At 33.9% G+C, this 22,198-nt stretch overlaps 1 protein-coding gene across 1 annotated transcript; it reads right to left on the bottom strand.

Annotated features, from left to right (window-relative positions):
- Window positions 1-958: 958 nt before the first annotated feature.
- Window positions 959-1,944, bottom strand: LOC25497850 (basic leucine zipper 43). The gene has a single exon (XM_013592572.3). It carries the CDS (start codon window positions 1,685-1,687, stop codon window positions 1,109-1,111), a length of 579 nt encoding a protein of 192 aa, XP_013448026.1. The 5' UTR covers window positions 1,688-1,944; the 3' UTR covers window positions 959-1,108.
- Window positions 1,945-22,198: the final 20,254 nt, after the last annotated feature.

The following is a 22,198-nucleotide window of genomic DNA, read 5'->3' as shown; positions in this document are numbered from 1 at the left end:
AAGCAACACCTGAAACATTGACACCACTTGATGACATTATCCACATTAGTGACATGAATGAAAGACCATGATGCCCTAAAAAAAAACCTCAGCCACAGTGTTTAATGTTTTTAGTGGATACTCTTTTGATTATATGTTTTGCTACTTGAGGTATCCACTATCACCAGAACCTCCACCATCATTTGTCCTATTGACCCTGTAGTTACTATGTTCAACAATGGACACCCTTTTTCTGATGTTCTTTCAAAAATATGATACATTGTTTTACTATTGCACGTGCATCACTCCCTTGGGCCTACAAAAGACAAAAGTTTCTATATGCGGCTACTTCATTTTGGGGACATTTCTTATGTTTCTATTATAACTATTCCATTTTAATTATGAGGTTTATATCATGGTTTTAAATTGCAGTCTGTAACCAAAATTTTATTCACAAATATAAACGATTTTTAGGTTTGTGCAATGACATCGCAACAACAATATCGATTATATATATATTGAACATATTTTACCATAATACAAAGGTTATATGTGTAATCAGAGCCAGTCTAAAGGTAAGGTTGTCAAAGCCTTCGTTTTAGGCCTCCCAACAAAAAATTATTTTTCATTATATTTTACAAGCAGAAAGACCTCATATTCTAAAAAAAAGGCCCCATATATTTAACATTGCTTTAGGTCTCACTTATTTTTAAAAATTATTAGGTCGGCCCTGCGTGTAACTACAACTGCAATTTAAAACCATGATTTAAATATATTTAGTGGGAAAATGGAAAAGACACCATTAATTTGATCATGTTAATAATTTCACAATATGTGTTGATATTATCATATTCAAGTTAGGTAGTATAGTACATTACTTAATCATTCACCAATAGGATAAGTACGCGGCGACATGTGAGTTTGTGACACAAGCAACTGTTTATTTTTTATTTTTTTTTTATAATACAATAAGGTCAAGTCAAGTAATGAACATCAATATCTAAAGCTTTTATTTCATATTTATGCTTCTAAAACTCATACTTGTCCAAATGAATGGACAAGTAAATGGATCATAGAAAATTTAAAAGAAGCAACATCGTTATAATGGAAACATGAAAATAGTGTCATCTCAATCATGAATTTTAGAGGAATCATCATCTTTGTGTTGAGATGTGTTGCATGGAATTTCACATAAATCTTCCATGTTGCAAGGAAAAGAGTTACCAATTTGCATGTCAGCTACCATTTGGCGAAGATCAAAAGTTTCTTCCTTAAGTCTTGCATTCTCTTGAACAACTTTGTCATGTGACTCAGACACATGGTTTAGTTTATCAACAAGGTTATGATTTTCAGTTCTGAGTCTCACCACTTGTGACCAAAGTTCATCTAAGTGCTTTTGTTTCCTCATCCTTGATCTCCTAGCTGATTCTCTATTTGATATCATTCGTCGGTGCTTCCTTTCGTCGATGATATTGAACTGAAGTTCATCTGCTTCATCAGAAGTAGTTGAGTTGCTACTTAAACATGAAGGTGGAGCAAATTGATCATGGCCTGCTGATGGGTAATGGAAGTTTGGTAAAGTACCTAAAATATTACTTAGATGGTAATTTGGAATTTCATTCTGTGGCAATACAAAGTTTGGTTGAACATGGAATGAATTCTCAAGAGGAGTTAGATAATTGACTCCTCTCATCTCACTAGGAACCATGGCTAGAATTTTATAGGGTATAGTTGGAAATTAAATAATATGCTAAGAGTTTGATATGATAAGAGAACTGAAGAATGGTGTATGAGAAATGGATTGAATTTATAGGAAGGTGATGGTATGAAAAGTGGGACCAGTTTGAGGAATGAGACATAGTGCTTAATTAGGGCTTACATGAGCAGAAGTTCAACAATTATTGGGAAGTGCTGCTAGTGTATAAATGTTTTGGTATGAGATAGACATCAATGAAAAGACTACTTTTTATTATATAAGTGGCTGTCTTGAGTCAATGTCATAAAGCTTTTTGTTATTTATGTATATGTATGGTTATGGATATTCTTACTCTTATTGCTGAATGTAATTTGTTATATATTACTGTTCAAATTAGTCATTGCCAAGAAGCTGGTGTAGAAATTCATTGTTTGGTACAGCAGAGAATAATACTTTAAGAGTTACAACTATTTACTGCTGTGTTAAATTTGTTTATATTGGTATATTTTATATTAATGTTATTTCAAAATATAATAAATACTTTTGTTGGCCTTGGTGGTAAGAGACTTCAACACCTTAGGCAAATAGGCACATGTTCAATTTCTGACTCTTACTTATGGAAAAAATTTATGTTGAAAGGGAGAATCCATTGTGTATCTAACATGTTCTTTAAAGAAGATTAGTCGCGGTTAAACAATTACATGGTTATCAAAGAGTTTTTCAGGTGGTTTATGAGTGCATCGCTCTTTTATGCAGCTCCTTTGGCTTTGTTGTGTTTGGGTTTTACGGACTGAGCACAACAATAAATTACTTAAGAAGAAGGAAAACTCCGCTCACCAGTTGTTGGATAAAGTTAAATTGCATTCTTATTGGTGGGTGAAGGCTTATAATTCAGATATTGGTTTAAACTTTCATATGTGATGGTCGAACATGTTTGTGTGTATGAATATAGGTTAATTCCTTTTTGTTTTCTTTGATTTCGACTGTTTTGTATGTAAACTTGTAAACTTGTATGAATATATTCCATTTTTTCTTGTAAAAAAATCTATACAAATTTTGTTTACAGGTTGATACTATATAGGAATTAAATTGATGCATAAATTCTAATAATTTGTTGTAAAATGAAAAAGGTGAACAAAACCAAAAGGTTTTAATTATGAGTTATCAGGTGTCAATAATGAGTAAATGTGATCTACAATCAATATGTTGTGTACTTGATATGCAATTTAAAACCAATTTATTAGCACCTAAAAATAGTGTTCATGTCAATGGATCTTTTATGGTGCAGTCAGAAAACTGACTTTTTTGAAAAAGTTAATTTTGATCTTAATATTTAATTTATTTTTAAATTGTTAATTACTGATTAACGATCAATAGTAATTCATCTAGTAATACTTGCAACATCTTGGACTTACGGATACTATTTTATTGTTGGAATCTTTGACATGCAAAGAGAGTTGATGATATTATGTGATAGTCTTAAGTGTTACACTTTGTGGGGTGTTACACTTATAACAAGGTAAGATAAAATTAGATTAAGCGTAGTCTTGTTAATCTGATGAATTGATGATACTATAAAGACTGAATTTTTGATGTCATTGTACAAACAGTGGGGGTGTTACTCATTATATTTTTTATGTTATAGTGTTAACTTCATTAAAAAAAGTCATTCTCCTAACTTTACCATAGAATTTTCCTTATGTGTCAATCCTACAGAAGAGTTGTTTATCCTGGGGTCTCTACCCAATTTCATAAACAATTTTGAAAATAAAAAACTCTTAGAACCAATAATTCCTTATGATAGATGACGGCATGAAGACCAGTTTAAAAGGGGTAAGAATTAATATTTTATGGTCATTAGTATTGTAAATTGGATGACTCATAAGCCACTCACATAAATTAATTGAAGGGACCTATATGTTGGAGCAAATGCTTTTTATCTTAAGCAAGTAACATCTTGTACCTAAATTCAAGTCATTTTATCACATAAGTAAACCATTGTGTTAATTAACGTACAATTCTCTGATTCATATGTTCTTGAGAGCTAACAAAGTACTTTGTCATCATTGTGGGAAAACTAATAAGCTATTAAACTATGTTCCTAGTGTTACCTTACAACAATTAATTCTATTTAAAATTACTAGTATAAATAATTTTGATGATAGCTACATCTAATTTACCCATTAGTGGTATAATGAAATGATTGTGTCTTTAGTTAAATATTTTTTTAATTTAAATATTTTTTAATTTTGAAAGCATTATAACTACATTTATTAGATTCAAAAAAATTATCTAAACCCTCCCAAATTCTCATCGGATATTATTTGAGTTTCTCATTTTGGAATTTTGTATTACCAAAAAAATAAATTCAAGTTTGGAGAGTATTCTTTTTTGTATTTTCTTTGATGGACAATTTAGACAATTGTATTAAATTGTTACAAAGTAATAAAGAGATAAGTAAGTATCGTATCTATAAAGATTGAAGTTTCAACTAGGCAACTCGCGTTACTCATTTAAAAAAAAAACAATTAAAATAAAATAAAGTAAATGGGTGGAGTTGGCAATTTAATCTATCTGCGTAGAGTAGTAGTTTAGTAGTAAATTAGTTTTTAATTGCATAATGTTAGTAGCGGTTAAGATTTTCCAAATCTCCTCTATCTATTTGTTGGAATTAAGCAACAATCAAGTCATTCAGATATTGGTTAAATGGTCGTGATGAGTTCGTTGAGTTACTATGCTCCTCATGTTGTTGAGTTGCACCAGATTCACCTAAGGTTATACGCGCCTTAATAGGTATAGGTCGTCAATCTTACTAGTTCTAATTATGCCTATGCACGAGGTATTAGGTGGGATCTTACTCTCTTAGAGGTAATTGAAACGTGGACTTAAATTAGGGTTCCTAAATTTGTCTTAAAGGGTTGATCATCAATGAATCTTAGAAGTTTGTAGTTCTACATACGAACAACCATATCTACCTTACCAAAGATGAAAAGAGTAAAATTACTATGCAACGTACGGATTAGGATTTCGGCCTAATTTTGGGTTCATACACCTTTCCTAGGTATGTCACCTCCCTAGGCCTAGTGAAAGCAATAAGATCTTTGCATAATAAAATTAAACATGACACATAAAATTAAATATAGATCCAACTATAAAATAAGAGGTTCTTCTTAGAACTCTACAAACAAATTATAAAAGAAATAAAACATACCTTTGAGATTACGGTTTAGGAGAGAGACTCCTCCCTTGAAACTCCTAACTATTGCATTCCTTGAACCGCTTCGTTCTGTATGAATAATTGTGAATAGGAGAAGTTGTAGTTATAAGCTAATTTCCAAGTGGGTTTGGGAAGAAAAATTGGGTTTTTTTTCCACAAACCCGTAGAGAAAAGTTGTTTTCCCCCGCTATCGCACTGACGCCGCATGTGGGCTCGCAACCAGGGGCGCATCGGTGCATTTTTGCACACCCTGGGGTGTGCAACATACACCTGGAGGCGTGCGACACCGTTGTTCTACATGTTTTCGTCTTTTTCTTTGTTTTTTTTAGTATTTTCTTCCATGAAACTTTTCGTGGGATTTTGAATAGAACTTCGTTTTTTAATGTCTTCAGAGATATCTTGAATCTTTATTCATTGTCTTCTCAAATCCTTTTAAGATGCTTTGATTTGGTGATTTGCATGATTTTACCTTGAATTACATCAAAAATACCTAAAACTGTTTGGTTTCGAGAAAACTAAAATTACATGACTTGAAATGAAAACATTACAAAATATCCTAAAAAAAACATCAACAATCGCTCTAAAACTCCTCTAATTTGAATTTAAACTAAATAAAAATGACTGAAAAATATGCTAAAGAAAACGTAAGACGTCTGTCGTCACCATTTCCTCTTTCCTTTAGGTCACCTCTTATTCCCTCTAAAGTCACTGTTGCTCTCACGCTCTCTCTTAACACCACAACATTGTGTTCATTTGTTTGCTTTTCCTTTCTATCTCACTTTTCAATTTTAATGCTTTACGCTAAGCTATCTCCAAATTCATTGGATGAGAACTAAATAGCACTATGTACATGAGGCCAGTAGCACTTATTAGAACAAGTTTATGGTATTACACTTGTCTCAAAAACACTCTAATAACCATCACAATTCACAAGGGTCCTTATCCTTCAGGTTTACTCAACAAAGTATTTCTGTTCACAACATATTAGGAGCTGCCAAATCTGTTTTCTTCTCTAAATAAGTACTTAAACTTTTTTATGCTTCCTATTGTTGTTGCCTAATATACCTTATTAATTCTATCTCGTTCAAGGCAACAAAAAGTAGCAGTATCTTTTCAATATGCATGATTTGAATATAGTTATTGATGATAGCTTTGTTATTTTGCTAATTTGTCTCTTCTTATGACCCACTTGCATGACATGACATGATAATGAAGAAAAAAAATCTTTAGATTTAAAGTATGAATCACGGATACGGAGACGGACATTGAAACGTCGATACCTTAATAATTTTAAAAAAATTATATAATTCAGTGTAATTATATGTGTCGATATCGTGTAAACACAACACGTGTCGGACACTGAGATACGTCTAATCAGAAGAGTGTCCGTATTTCATGAGATTTAAATCGTCAGTTTGCACGTAACTCACTATTAGCCTGCATTTTCAACGGGCTATATTAAATGCAGTCAATGGAGTTTGACTTTGAATTTCAAAGAAAAGCTAATATGTTTGACATCATTATTTGGTCGAAAACGTGGACCTAGCAAGATAGTTGTTTTGAAGATTATGGTTCGACATACAAGAAGATGTCGAAGTACAAGTTGGTTTCAGATAAAGACAATTAACAGATGCTTTCAAGGAATGCCATTTGAATTTCAAATCGAAGAGGTGTTCGTAACCATTGTTAACAGTTATAGTATCACATTTCTATGTGTAGGTAGTTTTTCTAGTATTAATAGAAGTTTCTCATAGGAAAAACGGGTCACAATTCAACCATACAGAAAACTTACACTCAAACTATCCACATTTAGAGAGAAACGAGTTACAAGTCAAAATGTATGAATCTGTGTACCAATTTACATTCAATTAGTGCAATTTAAGTTTGTTTTCTTAAATTCTTTTGCAATTTACTTGTTTCTTTAAATACCTTTTCGTATTAATTTACTGAAAATAACTTCGACGGATTTGGTTTCATCGAGTTTGACAGTTATCGTCATTGTTTCAACAAGAACATCAAGAACATTCATCAATTTCTGAAAAATAACAAACACAATATGTCCCAAAGATTTGCTATTTGATCTTGCAAGTAATAATTTATTAAAATTTGGGAATAGATACATATTTTTAGTGGTCTTGATCATCATACATAATTTTTCTAGGCGTACGGAGATATACTCTTTCTAGCTAAAGAATGAATGGATGTATATTCTAGGTATAGAAAGTTAGTCTGAAAATGAATGATTCCATTTTGTTTCGATTTTTTCTGCGCTCCAAAAAGAATGTTAATATTTCAACAATATTCAAATGGTAAAATTACTTGGTTGAAAGGCCAAAAAGTTTAATCTAGGGAAGTTCAGAGGTGAGAATAGTCAAAATTTATCTGAGATACATTATAAAAAAATTCGGTCCATTTCTTTTTATTTTATTTGATCCTACTTTTTCTTTTTCGTAGTCGAATATCTAATTGATGTTGCTTTACATCTTACATAGTTAATGATACATAACTTTTTCAGTTCATCCTATTGGCTCACCCTAAATTAAGTATCGTTCCATCCAATTTTAGAATTTCAATGAATCCCTATATTATTGTCTTTTTTATTTATCCATTTTGTTATTTATCCCATCCATAATAAGATATGAATGAAACCTCTATTATTTTGTCCAATCTATAACAAAAAGAAAATGTACATAGAGATATTTACTATTATTGACTCTTTTGAAAATTGAACCTACACAAAATGGTGAAACATACACTGATTTCATCCAATAAAATAGTGAATGCTAAAAAAAATATTGTAAAATAAGCGTTATTAGCATTCCTCTACCAAAAATCACGCTAAACACTCACCCACCATCTCCATGATAAATATAGTCTATTTTTTAGATTTGTCATCCCCCCTGTGAAACAAAGTCGATGCTGCTTTTTTGAAAGTATATTTATTTCAAAGCTACTAACAGGTCTTATCGTCCATGGTGAACTTGTTATCACCTCTTAAACATAAGATGTGATAAATTTTAATGCTTAGAGGATAGATACAATATATGGTTGGAGCACACATTGTGGTAACTCTTATTTATATTAGATTATAATTATAACTCCATCGACGAAATAATAACGAAATTAAAATATATATTTTTAGGAGTAATAGTCATTTTAATTCTTGAAATCATAATAGTTTTTTAATGTGTCAAAATTTTAAATTAATCATTGACTTTGTTAATATTGTTATGCTAGTCTCTCAGTTTATTTAGTTATCGTCATATTAGTTTTTATAAGTATTTACTTATTGTTATATCAATCTCTATATTATTAAAAGAGTTAATGTCAAGGGACAGTTTTAACGTTGAAAACTGTTTTGAATAAATGGAACAAACAAAAATAATGTTGGAATTATAATAAGAGAATATTATAGCAACTATTTCACCAAAATGACTATTTTTCCTTTTCTTTTGTTAATCTCTCAACTTGCCAATGTGATGACCATGTAAAGGTTTTTAAGAAAAGTGTGAGTTGGCTTAATGTGATGAAGAGTGTTCAATAGGGTGTGTATGAGAGTTTCACAATAGCATTCCTCTTAAAACGTATATATATAGCACAAAAGATTTGATCAAAAAACATTTTTTTTATATATTAATTACAACATCATGATGACACGACTCTTTCCTTTTAAATTATATTTCTTCCGTTTTAAAATAGATGTTGTTTAAGGTTTTTACACACATATTAATAAATGCATTAATTAATTAAAAGAAAGAGAAATGTTATTTTATCAAATTATCCTAATCAACTATTGATTTGTTTTTTACTAAAAAATAAATAATACTTTGGAAGTAGTGTATATAGTATTAATTGAAGGGTACAATTGAAAAGAAAAAGTTATTATTGCATTGGAAAGTGAAAGTGACATTCATTTTAAAATAATTTTTAGTTAAAACGACACTCATTTTAGAACAAAGGGAGTATGTCATTCTATCAAAAAATTGTTTGTCATAAATTATATGTCATTTTACGATATCAATGTATCATTAATGATTATTTATTATTATAGTACCTTTTATTATCTCTGTCCCTAATTATAAGACCTTTTTGAAAAAATAACGGGAATTAAGATAGTGGATATTTGTATTAAATATGTTTGTAATTACTATTGTTTTTACAATTTTATCCTTTAAGAGAGAGTATTGGTTTATGTTTTCAACATGTCATTTATTGCTAATTGAAGAAAAAGATGTATAATATATAGGGTCATGTATGTAAATAAATAATTAATGTAGTTGGAAATAGCAAAGGGGTCTTATAAAAAGAGGCAAAAAAAATTCATAAAAAATGTATTATAATTAGGGACGGAGGACGGAGGTAGTACTATTTTATTACGTTATATTTTTCCAATTTTTTTAATTTATGTTTTTTATACTATTAATAAATGATATTTTCATAAAATAAATTATAATTACTCTTTTTTATATAATATTAATTATATTTTTTAATATATATGAAATTATTCGAATAAATATATAATTTGGAATGGATAGAGTATATAATTGTTAGGCGATTTTCCACTATTGAACTTTCCTTACATTTTAAACTAATCTGATAAGAGTAAGTACAAGATGGTTGTTAAAAGAAAAAGGGAAAAAAAGTTTGATAGTGGTGAAGTACAATTAAAGAACATTAATAAACCATCTTGAAAAGGTTTATGTGTTGGAGTTTATGTGGAAGATTCTTTGTAAATCCATTGTACTTGCATGAATTCCTATGACACGGATCATAATGCTTTGTCATTAAGTAAACAATTAGAGTAGAAACCTCAATTCAATTTAGCATCTCATTCCTATTATTGTATCGAGTGAAAATAATTAATCTCTTATAACATGACGAATAAAAGTTAAATATCGCTCGAAAGAGATGTTCATATTATTGTCCGAGTGTACCTCGAATATTATATTCTGTTGAGAAAATCTATTCCAAACAATAAAAATGTATACAATCTATAATATTTTAGACTTAAATGTGTTTTTAATTTTTAACTAACGCCGGTATCCTATTTTTAAATCCAGAATTTTGGTCCCCAATTTCACAAGTTTTAGAATGTTTCCCTTTGATATTATTGTTTAGAACATGTCATATTCATTAGTGATTTGGAATTATATTTGATGATATGCCATTTTTATTTGTACTAGACTTTTGTTCGTTGATTATGGATCGAGTAACATCTCTATTTTGAAAGTGTTTAAGAAACACAATATATATAATAGAATATGTGAGAAATTTTGTTCATCTTCAAGTAAACACCTATCTACTATGACATCAACATATATTGATCCCTCAGTCTCTTCGTCTTCAACCTCTACTTCAAGTAACCACAAAAAAAGTTGTGCAAGTCATCGTAGAAGAACATACGTTGTTAATCATTGTTTTCAGAGATATAATAATAATGGAGTGTCCTCGTGAGCATAGTTCAGTTGGTAGAGACATACATTGTTATATGCAGGGGTCGGGGTTCGACCCCCGGACACCTCACTTATTCACCTTAAAAACGGAAATAATTACACATATATTTTTATTAATCAACTTATAGCAATCATCAACAAACTATGCAAGACCATGACTTTGCATCCTAGACAACAACTACTCAAACACATGAATTCAACTACTCCATGTTAGCGAAAGTAGAGGAGCTACCTCTCATCCATCGAGCTGAAGAGTCTTGTAAAAGGGCATCAGTATAGAACTAATTCTATATTGATACTCTTTTACAAGATCTAGGCGTCTGCCCTAATTCTATCACGACAATAATCCCTCGACATCGAGGGATATTCATCTATAATTTCACCGTCAAATGACTCTAACTCATAATGGATTTTAGTTCATTTAGACTGCCTTAAAATTTCGTCAATGTTCTTAAAGAATTTTTCACGTAGATCACATGTTTAAAGTCAAAGTAATTGTATATCGCGATAAGAACTTATCAACATAAAAATATTGATCCAAAGAAAATCTTTTTTTTGACCTAGTAATTGTAATACCATGAATTTTATTTGCTTCTACAATGTTTCATAACAAAGTTGTTACACACCAATGATTTCACAACATTTACGGCATGAATGTTTGAACTAAATAAGAGTAAATCGTCTACATATAAACATATGATAATGCAAATGCAAATGCTACTTTTAGATTTATAGTAAACACATTTATCACTTTCATTCAATTAGAACCTATTCAATATCATCAAATTGTCAAATTGTTCACGTCATTTCTTAGGATTCTGCTTAAGAGTTAAGACCATACAAATACTCATCTTTCATACCCTAATTTCTAGCACATAAAATGCAAAACCCTCATGAAATACACTAATGGTTCCATCAGTTTTTCAAAATTCATTTACAACTTTTCAGTTTACAACCATGATTCAATCTACTAAATGCCATGTCATATTAGACTTTAGTTAGGATGACGAGAGATCAAAAGAATTGAAATAGTAGAGTAATAAATAGTAAAAAAATGAATATTAAAGTGACACATAATTTTTTTTGTTACTAAAAATGATATATAACAAAACATAAATATTTTTTTTCTTCCTAAAATAATGTATAATAAAATACGAAGAAAGTAACAAATAATGTCAAGGACAATAACTTTTTTTAAAGTATTTTGAGTAGATTATTTATCAGTACAGAAGCTCTTTTGTCATTTTTTTTTATAGGTGGGTCCCTTTGTAGCATGGAGAATGTTAAGGTTTAGAGGCAAATAGTTGACACCATATTGATGAAATTTATAAGCAAAAAAGTAAGAAAAGGAAAAGTTGAAATAAACAGGATGGCACTGTTCAGCTATCTTCACATTTGGCCAATATATGTGGTTGCGTCGAATTTCTGTGAACTGTACGTACGGAAATGTGTTCCCTTCCTTCAAACATGAAACTTGTTGGGTTCTTTCTTTAATAAAGAAAGAAAATAAGATTCGAAGTGTGTTTGGATTGATGGTTTAAGAGAAGAAAAGAAGAGAAGAATTATTTTTCTTTTTAAATTACGAAGAATATAAAATATTTATAAAAAAAAAAAAAATAAGTGTGATTGAAGTATTCTATAATCATTTTTGAAAGAAAATGTTTTTTTTAATCTTTTTGGCACTTAAAATTTCATATATTTAATTTCATATATTTTATTTGGAGAGAATTTTATAATATTCTAAACATTTCTGACAAAATTACATTCGAAAATATGAAGGTTACATATGTGTTGACTTAAAAGTATGGACCAAAAATGGTGATTGAAAACTTTTGTAAGACTAAGAAGAAAAAAAATTAAAAAACCATGGTTTTTTTATTATATAATGTTCATATCAATGTAAGCATGTTTGTATGTGTGTCGTGTCGGTCTTGGAGTTCCTGCTTTCAAGATTTCTACGTAATCTGACCTTTGTCACACTGTATGATCTTCCTCCCCACCTGCTCCTAAACATTGAAATCATAATCTCTATTACTTACTAATCTCACTCAACTGGTTTGATTTAAGTGGCCTATGGAAATAAAAGGATTTAGAGAAAACAAAATTAACATAAGAACACAACCGTCTTCCTCTTTGATAAAAAAAAATATACACGACTATCTCAGAATTTTCTTTTTATGAAGAAACCAACTCCTTTGAATTTAAACTTCATCATATACGAAAGAACTTTGTCGTCCATTATGATCCTATCCGATTTACAAGATTAATCTCTGCAGATAATATTCATTTATAACAAAGAAAACTTCACCAGATGCCAACCAAATATACAAATCCAATAAATATAAGAACTTGATTCATTTTTACAACAATTAACATTATTTTGTGCATGTGTTCTGGTCCACTCTCATTGGTGATATATGGATATATCTTTTTGAACATTGTTGTTTACACCTTGAACAAGGTTAAGAAACATCATCAAATGACAAATTTAACCTCAATTTCCATCAATAATTAACTGCTGTCGGTTAAAATTCTTCGACAATTAACTGTCAATGCGGTTATTTTGATATTTTCGTGGTGTTTCCTCGACTCCTTTGATGTGGGAAGAACAACAATTTTCTATCTTTTTTGATGAATATCTATGGATATATCTAGAAAAAAGAAAAAGGACATCCAACAAAAGTGACGGAGAGTGTTGGGTACGTAGGGGGACTTGATTTAACGGCTGCACATTTATGTGCCAACCATCTATGACTTGCATTGTCCAATTGAATACACCATATACACCCTAGCTAATTTCAATGGATAGCACTAATTAGTGAAACATGATATATTGTTTTTATGTGGGTCCTAATTTACACAAACAAAACCATAGCAAAGCAAGCAAGCGTGGGTGCTACCTACTTGTATGGCTAGTGCACCAACACCGCCCTAGCATCATCCAATTGCTAAGCCAGTCAACTCAACCCACCCACACCATTTCATTATTCTCAATGTTTCTCTATTTTTAAAAAAATGATTTACAAAGGGTAAAGCACTATTAATCTTTAATATAATATTTTTTTATTGTAAAAAAAAAAAAGGCTATCCAAGTGAAGATAGCTTAATTAACATGACATAACATTGTTATACATCTCGTTAGCTTATTTCAGTTGCTAGTGATAATGCATAGTATATTCTCAGACATTTAAAATGTGTGAACTCCGGTCATTAGGTTACTTGACAAAAATACATTGTTATATATAGGAGTCGGGGTTCTTGATAGCAAGGTGAAAAAGGAAGAAAGTTGTACTTTTTTTTTTTTTTTTTTTATGGTGTAAAAGAGGGCAAAAGTTCAAGAGAGCGGATTTATTTCGTGTGAGAGAAAGAAAGAAAATAAGGAGAGAGAAGATGAGAGATAATATAATCTTAATGAACAAGTAATAATTTGACTAAAATAATATTTTAAATTAAATTTTTGTCCAATTAGAAGAAATAACAAACCTTTATTGATCAAAGGGTTATTCAATCAAAATTAACTTGAATCAAAGTGTTACTATAGTTCATTTGATTGGTGTAATACTCAAAGTAGAATGATTGTACACCTAATCAACAAATAACTTGATTAAAATAAATTTTTAAATTGAGTTTTAATCCCATTAGAAGAAGAATGAAACTTTTGTTGACCAAAATTGTAATTAAAAAGGTAAGTAAGAAAAAATTTAGGTCAAATACATCCTTGAGTCCTTTAAGTTTCACGTTTGTTTCAGATAGGTCCTTTAACTTTCGAGTTTGTTTTGGATAGGTCCTTTCTGTCAACCTCCGTTAAGCCAAAATTGTTTTGTCTGTTAAACCAAAGTTGATATGTCCGTTAAGTGGCTGGGGTTGTTCTCTTTAACACTTGGCATCAATTTTTTTCCCAACCAGATCAACTTTGGCTTAACGGACAGATCAACTTTGGCTTAACGAAGGTTGATAGCAAAGACCTATCTGAAACCTTAGAAACTTAAAGGACCTATCCGAAACAAACTCGAATTTAAAGGACCTATCTGAAACCTTAGAAACTTAAATGATCTATCTGAAACAAACATAAATCTTAAAGGACCTCGGGAGGTATTTGACCTACTGACCAAAAACTTATTATAGTTCATTTAATTAGTGTAATAGTCAAATAAACATGATTATAGACCTAATGAACAAGCAACTTCACTAAAATAAAATTTTAAATTGTACCAAAAAAAATTTGAATTTTTCATCCATTTTAACGACAAGACCCGCAAAGAAGAGCGTCGGGTCAATTTAAACCTTTAGCAATATCCTAGAAGTCCGAGTTCCTCGTCTTCATCCATAAACCAACGACAAGTCCCAAAGGCGAGGCTAATTTAAAAAAAAAAAAAAAAAGTTTCCTAAAAGTAGTAGCTTTTAAGAAAGGGAAAACAACATCTTATCTCTTTCTAATGTATTGTACATAACATCTTACGAGTACAAATAAAGAATTGTTGTTTCCTAGTTTTGTTCACAATATTTCTTATTTGTAGGACGACGAAACTCCTAGTCAGAGCCATGTGCCCGATTTCAGATGGAGGGAATAAAGACCCACTCTTAAGTCAATCTCATTCCTAAACTGTTAGGTTATAATGGAGCGGCTAAAGAAATCAAACCTTCTCAGTCGACCCCACTCTTAACCAGTTAGGCTATGATGGAGCGGTCAAAGAAATCAAACCTCCTAAGTCGACCTCATTCTTAAACGGCTAGGCTTTAATCGAGCGGTCAAAGAAACCAAACCTTTTAAGTCAACCCCGTTCTTAAATGGCTAGGCTATAATGGAGATGAAAATGAAGACAATTGACCCCCCATCATGGTTAGCCAACCCGGTGCGGAGGAGTCATGTGCGTCCCAACACAGGCAACAGACTAATCCACCAATCATCAGCCTCTTCAGCTAGCATGTGCGTCCCAAACCGCACCTTTTGAACCTCGGAACACTGCATGACCCTGAATATCCTTTCAATTTCCTTCAGCCACTTCTGAGCACCGTCAGGATCATACCTACCCTTGAGAGTCGGTGGATGATTCCTCAGGAAAGTCTCTAGCATCCTGGTTCCATCACCACCAGTCTCAACCTTAGGTTGCTGTTGAACAGCTTGAGCTACAGCCTCAAGCGCAGCAACAAGAGCAGCATCACTACTTCCAGTCATCTCGAGATTCTACACGACAAACAACAACTCAGAACAACAACAAAAAGCAACATTAAAGTCGACACTCTATCCTAGGTGGCTCAACACGACTCTACTACCTGGCCGGACGGACCAACCTGCTCTGATACCAAATTGTAACACCCCGTTACCCAAAGCAATAAAATAACATATAAACATCAGAGTAATTCCACAAACGGGCATGCTACATTGCAAATTCAAAATTCTTAAATAGAAAATAAAACTATTTAATTCAACATCATTCATAACTTCAATAATTATGCAGCGGAAAGTTTTGCATTTCAATAACAACCACAACAATTTAAATCTCCAACAATATCCTGGCATTAAGCCTAACAACAAAAGTCAACCAACAAAGGGCCACATCATTAAGTTCCAAAAATTGATACATAGGAGGAAAACAACAATAAAATAATATAAATGTTCCCATCCCACGTATCAGAGCCCTAGACACGACAATGAGCCACCACCAACTACTCAGGATCACCTGCAAGTTACCCATAGGAAGGGCAACGTTTTCAAGCAGAAGGGGTGAGATTCACAACAATAAATATAGATATTAAAAATCATCAATTGAATCTAACACCCTAATCAACAACACATTATCTTGTAAACATATATATGTATAAGTCACAAGCAACAACAACATCAACAATACACCATAATTACAGTGAATATAAATATATATAACACATATTCAACACCAACATCATCTATCAGATAACAACTGAAACCAACAACCAAGACTCATGCAAATGACATGACCACTGCTAAGACACCATCTTAGACTTCTTAATGAAATGCAATTATGCATGTGGTACCAATCAGGACCGGAGCCCTCACCGCTTTTGAATGGTTAAAGCATTCATCAGGACCGAAGCCCTCACCGCTGTTGAGCAACTAGTACTCCAGGACCGAAGCCCTCACCGTTGTTTTATGCATATGCAATGGACCTACTTGTGTATATCTACATACAACTGACCATGCAATGCAACTCCATGTGACTCCAATTAATACAACATGTATGATTAATAATTAAAACATGCAATGCATTCCTCATCATCAATCAACATCCAACAGAGATTCAACCATTCAGAATGATGCATAATTAAATAAAATTATGCTTAAACAACAACACTTAAACCTTATCAATCAAGCAAGCAAAACTGCACTCAAAACTGCACTAGCTCGCCATGGCGAGTTCACAAAAACACTAGCTCGCCATGGCGAGTTCAAGGCGAACTCGAGGCGAGTGAAAATCAGGTGCTCTCGGGAAAAAGTGACATTTTCTCACTCAAACTCCAATTCTAAGCTCCCTATTCATCTTTCTAACCTAAAACTTCCACCATTCATCATTAAAATCATCTAGGTACCTTAAACCATCCCCAAAACATCTTATAACAACTTTTCAAAAATCAGGTTTTAATCTGGGCTACTCGCCATGGCGAGTTGGATTGCTCGCGAGGCGAGCTATGAAGTTGCTCACTCGCCATGGCGAGCACAGCTACTCGCGAGGCGAGCGATGAACCTCTGTACGGGCAGAAAACTGGTTTTACCCAAAAATCCCATTTTTCTTCCAATCACTCCCCAAATCAGTTTACAGATGCAAATTAACTTTCTGTATGCACTTAGAACCTATTTCTAACATCAAATTCATGCTTACAACTTCAAAACTACAATTTCATCATAAAACCCAAAATCCCCAATTTTTACCAAAACCTGTTAAACTCAAAATCAGACTTTAAATTCTACACCATTGAAGTAAACCCCACCCTTACCTTAATTCAGAATGAAAAATGCACAGCAAAAAGGGTTCCTCTGGTTCTTCTCTCTTGCTCCTGGTTTTCTCTTCCTTGGCTTGGTTTCACGTAAAACTGTTTCTGACTCCCACTTTCTATTTTCTTAACTTCCCACTTAAGAGTAACTCCCTCCTAATTACACTTAACTCCCCCAAATTCCTAATAACTCCAATTAATTCCCCAAACACCAAAATAATTAATATTTCATACTTATTTTAATTATTATTAAATAAACCATATAATAAAATAATATACCATATAAATCACCCAAAATCACACATATAAATATAAGCATATGCATATACTCCACATAAATCACCAAACCATCATATATAAATATATATATACTCCACATAGTTTAAAATTAATTAAATAAATAATTAGGGCGTTACAACTCTCCCCAAATTACAGAATTTCGTCCTCGAAATCTTACCTCAAGCAAACAACTCCGGATACGACTCCCGCATCTTACTCTCCAGCTCCCAAGTCAAACTTTCACCAGTCGCTCCACCCCAAACGACTCTCACAAGAGGTATCTCTTTACCTCTCAAGGACTTCACCTTTCTGTCATCAATCCTCAGCGGCATAGTCTCAACTGTCAGGTTGTCTCTAACCTGTACATCATCCCTTGGAATCACATGAGAAGGATCCGCAACATACTTCCGAAGCTGAGAAACATGAAACACATCATGCAAGTTCGAAAGATGTGGTGGCAAACCAACTCTATATGCCACAGTACCAACTCTCTCTGAAATCTGATACGGACCAATAAACTTAGGAGTCAACTTCCTCGACTTCAAAGCCCGACCAACACCCGTCAAAGGAGTGACCCTCAGAAAAACATGATCACCCTCCTGAAACTCAAGATCCTTCCTTCGCTTGTCATGGTAACTCTTCTGTGGACTCTGCGAAGCTTTCATCTTTTCTCTTATCAACCTGACTTTCTCAGTAGTCTCATGTACCAAATCCGGTCCCAACACAACACTCTCACCCGACTCAAACCAGCATAAAGGAGTCCTACACCTCCGACCATACAAGGCTTCGAACGGTGCCATACCAATACTCGAGTGATAGCTGTTGTTATAAGTAAACTCAATCAAAGGCAAGTGACTGTCCCAAGCTCCACCTTGCTCAAGCACACACACTCTCAACAAATCTTCCAATGATTGAATTGTCCTCTCCGACTGACCATCTGTCTGAGGATGATAAGCCGAACTCAACTTCAATTTCGAACCCAAGGCGTCCTGTAAACTTTTCCAGAACCTAGAAGTGAACCTCGGATCTCTATCTGACACAATGCTAGACGGAACACCATGAAGCTTCACCACACTGTGAATGTAAATCTCTGCTAACTGTGCTACCGGATAACTAATATTAATAGGAATGAAATGTGCCGACTTCGTCAACCGGTCGACAACTACCCAAATAGCGTCATGCCCTCTCGGAGTGTTCGGTAAACTCGTTACAAAATCCATAGAGATACTGTCCCACTTCCACTCCGGTACATCTAACGGTGTCAACAACCCTGCAGGCTTCTGATGCTCAACCTTAGACTTCTGACAAATCAAACAGGCATAAACAAACTGAGCAACATCTCTTTTTAAACCGGACCACCAAAACAGTTTCTTCAAATCATGGTACATTTTTGTAGCCCCCGGGTGAATACTCAACCTACTCTTGTGACTCTCCTCAAGAATCAACTTCTTCAACTCGTCATTGTCAGGAATACAAACTCTACCTCTGAATCTCAGCACACCCTGATCATCAACTTTGAAATCACTATCCTCAGTGTCATTACCAGAAGTCATCAAATCAACAAACTTCAAATCCTCTTTCTGAGCTTCTCGGATACTGTTCAAGAAATCACTATCAATTTTCAACATTCCCAACTGTATACTCTGAGGTGACAATTCACAGACAAGACTCATGTCTCTGAACTGTTCTAACAATTCAAACCCCTTCACCATCAAAGCAGACATGTGTAAAGTTTTCCTACTCAAAGCATCAGCAACCACATTGGCCTTACCAGGATGGTAATTCAAGCCAAAATCAAAATCCTTCAGTAACTCTAACCACCTCCTCTGCCTCATGTTCAGTTCCTTCTGGTCAAATAAATACTTCAAACTTTTATGATCACTGAACACCTCAAATCTGGAACCGTAAAAATAATGCCTCCAAATTTTCAAAACAAAAACCACCGCAGCTAACTCCAGGTCATGTGTAGGATAATTCTTCTCATGAACACGTAACTGCCTAGAAGCATACGCTACCACCTTACCATCTTGCATCAGAACACCACCTAAGCCCAGCTTAGATGCATCACAGTACACAACAAACGGTTCTTCTGGTTTAGGCAAAATCAAAACAGGAGCAGTTGTCAATCTTCGCTTCAATTCATTGAAACTACTCTCACACTGAGCATCCCACACAAAAGATTTACCCTTACAGGTCAACTGTGTCAACGGAAGAGCCAACTTCGAAAACCCTTCTATGAACCTGCGGTAATAACCAGCCAAACCCAGAAAACTTCTGATCTCAGTTACCGACTTCGGAGTCTCCCATTGTGATACCGCATCAACCTTTGAAGGATCCACTGCAATACCACTACCAGAAATAATGTGACCCAGAAAACTTACTTCATTTAACCAGAACTCACATTTTGATAACTTAGCATACAACCTCTTTTCCTTCAACACTTGCAATACAATTCTCAGATGCTCTGCATGCTCCTCCTCATTCTTGGAATAGATTAAAATATCATCAATAAACACCACAACAAACTTATCCATAAAAGCATGGAAAATTCGGTTCATGTACTCCATAAAAACACCAGGCGCATTAGTAACACCGAAAGGCATCACTTTGTACTCGTAATGACCATAACGTGTCCTAAAGGCCGTCTTCTGCATATCCTCATCCTTCACTTTTATCTGATGATAACCAGACCTCAAATCAATCTTACTAAATATCTTAGCACCAACCAACTGATCCATCAAGTCGTCAATTCTAGGAAGCGGATACCTGTTCTTGATCGTAACTTTGTTCAACTGACGGTAATCTATACACAGTCTCATACTACCATCCTTCTTCTTTACCAACAACACCGGTGCTCCCCAAGGTGAAACACTGGGTCTTACAAACTTTTTATCCAACAGGTCCTCCAACTGTTTCTTCAACTCAGCTAACTCAGAATCTGACATACGGTACGGTGCCATCGACACCGGCTTAGTTCCTGGAACAAGATCAATTGAAAATTCAACCTCCCTCTCTGGTGGCACATCAGGAATCTCATCAGGGAATACTTCTAGAAATTCATTCACTACCGGTAACCCATCAATCACAGCTTGATTTTCTAACGACAATTGTGCCATTAGAGAATACATCAGGATACCATCACGTTCAAACTGTTTCATCTGTTTTGTAGACAGAAGCTCAACCTCACCTTCTTCTTCAGCAGAAGAGAAATGTACCGTCTTACTAAAGCAGTTGATATGAACTCGATTATATTCTAACCAATTCATACCAAAGATAACATCCATACCCGTCAACGGTAGACAAACTAAATCAATCACAAAATCTCTACTAAACATAGATATAGGACACCGCAGACAAACAAGAGAAGTGGTTACTGAACCCTTAGCTGGAGTTTCAACAACCATTTCCCCTTTCATATCAGACACATCCAAACCCAACTTATATGCACATTCAATAGCAATAAAACAATGAGTAGCACCAGTATCAATAATAGCAATTAAAGGAGTACTATTAAAGAAACAAGTACCTCTGATAAGTCGGTCCTCATTAGGAGTCTGCGTACCAGTCAAAGCAAACACCTTTCCACCAATTCTAGTCTTCTTCGGCTCAGGACACTGTGAACTGATATGACCTTCCCCATTGCAGTTGTAACAGACAATGTCCCCACGCTTGCATTCAGCTAAACTGTGACCCTTCTGACCACACCTGAAGCACTTCCTATCATCTCTTCCACAAACATTACTCTTGTGGCCTTTCTCACCACACTTGTAGCAAACAATCTCAACAGGAGCATCTCTCCTCTTGGGCCTCCTATCATCACCCATCCTCTGCTTTCCTTTGTCAGCAGGAGCACTGTAAGGCTTAGGACGATTCTGTTGTCCCTTACTCCTCCTCTCACTCATAATCTTATAATGAGCTTTGGTGTCTTCTTCATAAATCCTACACCTGTTAACCAACTCAGAAAAGACTCTGATCTGTTGATACCCAATGGCTCTTTTGATGTCAGCCCTCAGCCCATTCTCAAACTTGATACACTTGGAGAACTCAGCCGTCTCCGCACTGTAATGAGGGTAGAATGTGGCGAGCTCCACAAACTTTGCAGCATACTCTGTGACAGACATGTCACCCTGTTTCAACTCCAAAAACTCTATCTCTTTCTTACCCCTGACATCCTCTGGAAAATACCTGCCCAGAAACTCCTTCCTGAACATGGCACAGGTTACCACAGCATCATCCTGTTCCAACATAGGCAACAGACTAATCCACCAATCATCAGCCTCTTCAGCTAGCATGTGCGTCCCAAACCGCACCTTTTGAACCTCGGAACACTGCATGACCCTGAATATCCTTTCAATTTCCTTCAGCCACTTCTGAGCACCGTCAGGATCATACCTACCCTTGAGAGTCGGTGGATGATTCCTCAGGAAAGTCTCTAGCATCCTGGTTCCATCACCACCAGTCTCAACCTTAGGTTGCTGTTGAACAGCTTGAGCTACAGCCTCAAGCGCAGCAACAAGAGCAGCATCACTACTTCCAGTCATCTCGAGATTCTACACGACAAACAACAACTCAGAACAACAACAAAAAGCAACATTAAAGTCGACA

The sequence above is a fragment of the Medicago truncatula genome, chromosome 7, assembly GCF_003473485.1.
Source record: "Medicago truncatula cultivar Jemalong A17 chromosome 7, MtrunA17r5.0-ANR, whole genome shotgun sequence".
NCBI lineage: Eukaryota > Viridiplantae > Streptophyta > Magnoliopsida > Fabales > Fabaceae > Medicago > Medicago truncatula.
This window is presented reverse-complemented; position numbering and strand designations above follow the sequence as displayed.